Below are 6,604 nucleotides of genomic sequence, written 5' to 3'. Positions count from 1 at the left end.
GACAGATAGTCTAGCTAGCTGTCTGGATTTACCTTGGAGAGCTCTAAGGACCAGTTAACCAAATTCCTCAGAAATCCACTGGAGTTTAAAACTAAAACACGAAGGAAGCGGAAGAAATGAAAAATGGTTGACATCCGGTGGAATTTCCGGCAGCACCTGACCAATCCCAGAAATGAAACGTCGTCGATAGAGACTAGAAAATGCAAGACTACTTTTGGTATAAATAGTTTTTTTTGGTATCATGTGAAGTCCTAAGGATGTCTTGTTTCGAACTGTGTAGCCTGTTTTTTCTTCACATGGATGTCTACCTGAGGAAGTCGGAATTTTGCTTTTTGGAGCTTTTCTATATTCAGTATGTGGACTACCTCAATATTTCCTTTGCCAATTTGTATTACATTACTGCTGATTAATTTCCAATACATTCTGCAGTGTTTCACTTTTTTACAAAAAGTCAATTTTATTAATTTATTGTTATTTTTTCCCCCCTACCCCTCAGGCAGTTAGGTTGTCTATCATAGGGAAGAACATATTTTAATGCTCAAGCAAATTTCATGTATCAAGATGTTGATTTTCATACCTTACTGAAACGACTGAAAACCAGTGGCAGCCTGAAAGGAAGCAAACAGATATTCCAATATTTAAAACACTAAGGCAGCTTTGGGAAATGGTCAGCAGTAATGTAAAGTGTATGCAATTAGTAAAAAATGCAATTTAACAATACTGTTATGAACCTTTAAATGAATACTAAAAAATATAACCATGGAGTCAAGAACGCCTTTGTCCTTATGATCTAGACTGGACTTTATTATATTTAGGTGGTAAGCCATTAAAACATCTGGGAATGTATAGATCAGTCTCTCTGAGCAACCACTTAAAAATAAGAGTGAATAAGAGAAACAGCTGTCAGATATAATCAAGGCCTAGATTCATCTTTCACACTCGCTGTAGTTTTTGAATCCCTCCATCTTCTGTCAGAGGCTTTGAGATTAGATTAACGCCGACATCTACAGGCTTCCCACAGAGAATGAATAGAACTGCTTAATGTGAGCAGCTTCATATAAGCCTGAATGAGGATTTTGTGCTTATGTAATAAAAGAGATTCATTGGCTTTTCTCAGGCTGACACAGATGAAAGGCAAGAGGAGGCTAAAGAAGAAAGTTCTAGGAAGATCTGAGAAATTGCATGCTGGGGTAGGGGCATTACATGTTACAAATGTAACATGTAATGCATATAAGGACACTTGGATGAAAGATTCCGTTAGTCTACATGTCTCTACTTTGGTTGTTCTTTGGGTTCCGCTGAGGCAAATATGAGTCATCATAAGGCAGGCTTTTTTCTGCATAGAGGAAGTTTTGGCCCCATCCAAAGCCAGCACAAAGGAAAATCACCAGTGCCAAAACAACAAGAATTGAGAGAAAAGTATCAATTCAAATCCTCTCCAAAACAATCCTCTCCTGAACAAGCTGAATTTAAACTTACTAATATAAAAGCTTATCTCAGTTTAGGCTGTACAGGACTCTCCCCATGATTTTAGATGTAGTATTTTAATATTAATATTCCTTTTTAAGCAATTCTGTTAATTGGGATTTTCTTTAATCAAGCATAGGACCAATTATGTTTGCTGTGTTGCAGTCTCTTTCTGGTATTAGAATAATAAAAGTCAATTGCTTTTTTCAATCCACTAGATGGTGTAGTAAGAATGTATCTTTTTAGATAAAACCGATGATGACAAAGTTTTTCTTTGAAATAAACAAGAGAGAGACAAGTTATATATATATTGAAGAATATCACAATATGTTTAAATCGCAATAATATTGTATTGTCACATAAGTATTGTGATAATATTGTGTTGTGTGGCCTCTAATGATTCCCACCCATATTGTAATATCACAAAAATGTTGTATTAGCTTTGTACAAAAGTCCTAATATGTTGAGAATAACCTCAACATTTGTGAAATATAGAGTAAGTAACAGGTGAGAGCAGTCTCTCTTTCAGTTAGATGACAAGCTTGATGCCACTTGTAAAAACGGAGAGTGGTGTTTCCACCACAAGGGTGGAAGTGTTTTAACGTGCAGTTCCTCCCTTACACAACTCCTTAATTTCTCTCTTGAAATACAAGTTTTGCAAACATTTGCTCACAACATTTTATGCTTCACAACTTAAAGAGAGGTATGTTTGGGCAAACTGTTTAAAACACATTTACTGTATTTAATAGGAGTTTCAGCCACTCTGCCGTGGTGTTTGTTAGTAGTTAAAAGGATAAGGTTGGTGATATTTTATAATTTTCTTGAGGCTGAGAGCCACAGAGACACATTGATGATTTTTGGTCATTTCAAGGGATTTGTTGAGAATAAAATACTGTAGGTTACATGTTTTTCATGCAGAATGTATAGGCTTCTATAAAACATTTCATACCAAGTAGACGTCCAGTTCAGACTCTGATTGGCTCCTGCTGAGAGAAGGCAGAGGATCGTCCAGAGCGATTGTTGAACTGGAAGCTCGCCGCTCCTCACTGCAATATAAATATACAAGTCAATGTAGCATAAAAATGTCAATGAGCACACTAAGTTTGTGGTTTCTACGTATAGCTCCACAAACATCCAGTAGGTTATTATTAATACGGGGAGTCTTGACTTCAAGACGTCACAGAATCAAGGATAAAAGTAAACCTGAATTTCAGAGTAAGATTGTGTTTCTAAATGACACAAAAAAACAAAGAAAGCCCACACACGTTTTCAGATTTCTACTAAATAGACTGTAACAATTATTACAAAATTGTCTAATTGTCAATTTATTTTTACATAATCCAGTTTTTTGTTTGTTTAACTACAATGAATTGCTAACATTAGCTCTTACGTCCTAAGGCATACGACTGGCAAGTGTTGATTTTGTTTGATGTGCCAAATTCAATTATGTAAGTTATTTTATCAATTTTTAGTTGTTGGCACTTAACCCTAAATATGTTCATAACAAAAAAATGACAAGGGGGATACAGTTAGTTAACATGTTTTATTATAATAAAGTGGTGTTAGTTCAAAGGCTGTGTACCTGGGTTACTACATTATCTAGGTCACATAACAGTGATATGAAAATAAATCCTGGAATTCATTCAAAACTTTAATTTGTTTTAAATAGTAATAAATACGTATTTTTTTCATTTTACTAAAAGAGACAATTGTATTGTCAAACGCAATTATGTCTGGGACAATTATATGAACTTTATCTTTAATTTGGAACTGTTGCAGCTGTACTCCTAATACATTTAAATTAAAAATTTCCTATGTAACTTGACCTCTTGGGCACTTTTTTTAAGAATAAATGAAAATTCCTTTATCACTGTGAAATATACAAATAAAAAAGTATATTATAAAAACTATATTTTCCTCTTCTGTTCTGCTCAGTTCAATACCTTACATCATGCTTTTTGTTAATGAGAAGTGATCGAACAATCTAAACTTTTCTAAATTCCTGGAAAGCTGACTTAGCTGAGATCTGACAGCTACATGCGTTAAGTACCTGTTTTCGAGGTACTCTTCATAATCTCCAGTGGTCTTGAAAGAAACTCTCAGAAGAAGGTCTGGTTGCCTGGAGGAACTGTACACTGTTGTAACAAGCAAATCATCAATCAGTGAATCAAGCAACGCCTCCCCGAAAACATTGCAAAAACATGTTTGCTCAAATATCATGTTCAATGCTATCCTAAGGCTCACTGGGTCCATCCAGGTTGTCCATGCTTTGAGCCTTCTTCTCCTCCTTCTTCTCCTCCCTCTGCGGGGACAGAAACTCCTGAGAGGCTGACTTCCCTGCACACAGGGGACTCCTCTTTCTCTTTGAGGATGCTCCTCTTAAAGCTGAGAGACATGTAGAGAGAGTGATTTTAAAAGGGAAGCTCACTAATCTCAGAGTGCACGAATTATGTTAGCCCAGCGACTTACGGTGAATCTTTTTAAATACGGTCGAGCCCATGAATTTCAGAAATCTGTCCGCGTAAAAACTGGGCCTGTGCACCGACACTGTGTCCTGGGAAACAAAGGATGCTGTCAGATATAAATACACACACCCACACCCACACAGTATAAGCCTGTAGACATAAAAAACCAGCAGGTAAGGAGGAGAATGTGGAGTTACTTACCCCATCATGTACAAGAGCTTTCCATGAGTGTTCCACCTTCTTGATGAACCTGTAATCAAGAATTAAAAATATATTAATCCTATAGAAACTGTGTTTCTATGATTGTGTGTGTGTGTGTGTGTGTGTGTGTGTGAGTGTGGGTGTGTGTGTGTGTGTGTGTTACTGTGAGCTCACCTGTAGGACTGAAGGATGTCAATGATTCCTAAAAAGATGAGAAGATTCTCATCTTTATGTTTGGCAGGAATTCCACCCAATCTGAAAAATAAATAAAAGAAAGACGTGTTAATTAATATTACAGAGTAATGGACCTCAACATGTTTGGTGAAATCAAGAAAACCATTAGCATAATTTACACATGAGTCAACTGGACCGGATCAGGCGATTGTGCAAAGTTTCACAACAGTTTTGTTTTTGGGAAAGCAGTTTGTGTAAGAGTTCAGAAGAAAAAGCAGAAGAAGAGACTTTGAAACTAAAAAGAGAAAAGAGCTGAAAAAAGAGATGAGAGAAATACAGACAGACCTCATACAAACCTAAAATAGCAACTTAAAGCTATCCCTCCACTCTATCTTGAGTTGGTCTGGGGATCATAATCTCTCAAGCAGACCGCTACCAAAAGATAACTGTCTTCCCATAACGTACATTTAAATACCAATATAAAACCAAGCTGAGAAATGTCACATTTCAATCTGTATTTTCCCATATAACATAGCCAAACAAAGCCAAAAAAGCAAATACATAGTGTTTATCAGGGATGGACCGATAATCGGCCATTGCTGACCATCGGGCCGTTTTTTGACAGTTTGCAGATTATCTGTTTGAGTGTTTTATATGCCTCATAACCGATAAAGTTAATTAACTTGGACGCCCAGATAGCTCAGTTGGTAGAGTGGGTGACCATATATAGAGGTTTACTCCTCAACGCAGCGAGCCCGGCTTCTGCTCAGACCCGCTGCCCTTTGTTGGATGTCATACTCCCCCTCCCCTTTCATGGCTTCAGCTGTCCTGTCAAAATAAAGGCCGAAAATGCCCCAAAAATAAAAGTGCGCTACTTTGGACAGCTCTGTGTCTGTCCTTCTGCTTCGGTTTCTTAATTTTGACTTAAATATTTTCATTTTCACTGTAAAGACATATCGGTTCCAAATATCGGTTTTCGGTTTTGTTAACTACTAGTAATTGGTATCGTCCCTGATAAAACAGTATTGGCCAATCCCTATTGTTTATAAAAGAAGAGAATTGCAAAAAAGTCTCACGTGTCGTCATCAGCCACTGGTTCGGGGGCCTTTGCGTTCCCCTGGATGGACTCGAGGGCGGTGGAGTAGAGGACTTTCTGTCCTCGCCTGCTGTCACAGCGGCTTTCTCTGCTCAGCGGTTTCCGGTCGGAAATGTGAATCCCCAGCAGCAGACTGTAATCCATGATCTTAAAGCTCTCCAGGACCTGAGGACAGACGGAAACTGTACATAAGCAACTCCAGTAATTAAACAATTACAATTGAATAAATAAAAGTTGCAGTTACACACATTAAGACAACAGCTGTGTCCTCATTTGTGGGTTAAATTCATAATGGGTTGACAAATGTAATTTTAATGCTTATCTTTTGATACGCTGAGATCTTCCAATTCTCTTTCTACAGTAGTATTAAAGCCAATTTAGTATGAATAATGGCATCTATATTTAATGAGAAAATACTACATGGTGGGATTTAGTAGGTGGAATGGAATTAGGACACATAATGTGACATTACACCTGGCTTTCAGGTCTGGAGATGTGGGACACTGACCTCTGACCTCCTTGTACTACAGGGCGAGACAAAAGACAACGTCTATGGCAGTAAATGGTCTGTCAATATTCTTGGGATATTATGTCACATTCTAGGCTTTTGTGCAACTCTTTTACTCAGAGACATCCATTTAATAATGAGTAGGTGGTAATGTACTAAAACTAGACTTTGAATGGTAAAATAACACATAAATTGAACTTTTTTTTTGAACCGCCCACAGTAAACTTGGTTAAACAAGCTGTAAATTAAACTCTCTAACACCCGAGCAGGTCCCAGTTAAAGGGGCTAAACCTGGATCTGCAAACCAAAAGAATAAGTTGGTACAGTACAACATAAGCCTCCTTCCCTCCCTGACCAAACTCTGATCTCATGATGTAACTTTTGTAAACAAAGAGGCTATTACTTTTGAGTGTGTTACCTAATACACTCACTCAGGTCGTGCAAAGAGGCCAAATAAGAGGACGTTACACCCAGACGGGCCAGTGTGCACTCCAGAGTCCAGCCGCTCAACTCGATCACAATAATCAGGTGCTTTGCTGTAATCCTCCATCAGGTGACCATTGTTTCACACTAACAGAAATCAGGCAGCCGCTAATGAGGCCGTCATGAAAGCCTGAGACTGAGCGAACTCAACTGCTGCACATGGAAGTGGATTGTCATGGTTGTATAATGTTATCTAAGGGGGGAAGGGGA

The 6,604-nt window shown here is 37.9% G+C and overlaps 1 protein-coding gene across 2 annotated transcripts in view; it reads right to left on the bottom strand.

The window, feature by feature from the left end:
- pip5k1ba (phosphatidylinositol-4-phosphate 5-kinase, type I, beta a) overlaps positions 1-6,604 on the bottom strand; it is an 18,805-nt gene that overhangs the window by 2,336 nt on the left and 9,865 nt on the right. Inside the window, exons 8-15 of one of the 2 annotated variants that reach the window (XM_032538841.1) lie at positions 5,384-5,568; positions 4,308-4,388; positions 4,134-4,182; positions 3,937-4,021; positions 3,712-3,852; positions 3,518-3,602; positions 2,417-2,513; positions 578-608 (exon numbers count right to left, since the gene is read on the bottom strand). In XM_032538841.1, the coding sequence (XP_032394732.1) occupies positions 579-608; positions 2,417-2,513; positions 3,518-3,602; positions 3,712-3,852; positions 3,937-4,021; positions 4,134-4,182; positions 4,308-4,388; positions 5,384-5,568 (753 nt within the window). In that variant the 3' untranslated portion in view covers position 578. The remainder of the gene's footprint in view (positions 1-577; positions 609-2,416; positions 2,514-3,517; positions 3,603-3,711; positions 3,853-3,936; positions 4,022-4,133; positions 4,183-4,307; positions 4,389-5,383; positions 5,569-6,604) is intronic. The other variant, XM_032538842.1, reaches the window with a different exon arrangement.

This window comes from Etheostoma spectabile, chromosome 16 (assembly GCF_008692095.1).
Source record: "Etheostoma spectabile isolate EspeVRDwgs_2016 chromosome 16, UIUC_Espe_1.0, whole genome shotgun sequence".
Classification (NCBI taxonomy): domain Eukaryota; kingdom Metazoa; phylum Chordata; class Actinopteri; order Perciformes; family Percidae; genus Etheostoma; species Etheostoma spectabile.
Note: the sequence above shows the minus strand (reverse complement) of the source record. Positions and strands in the feature narration are given on the sequence as shown.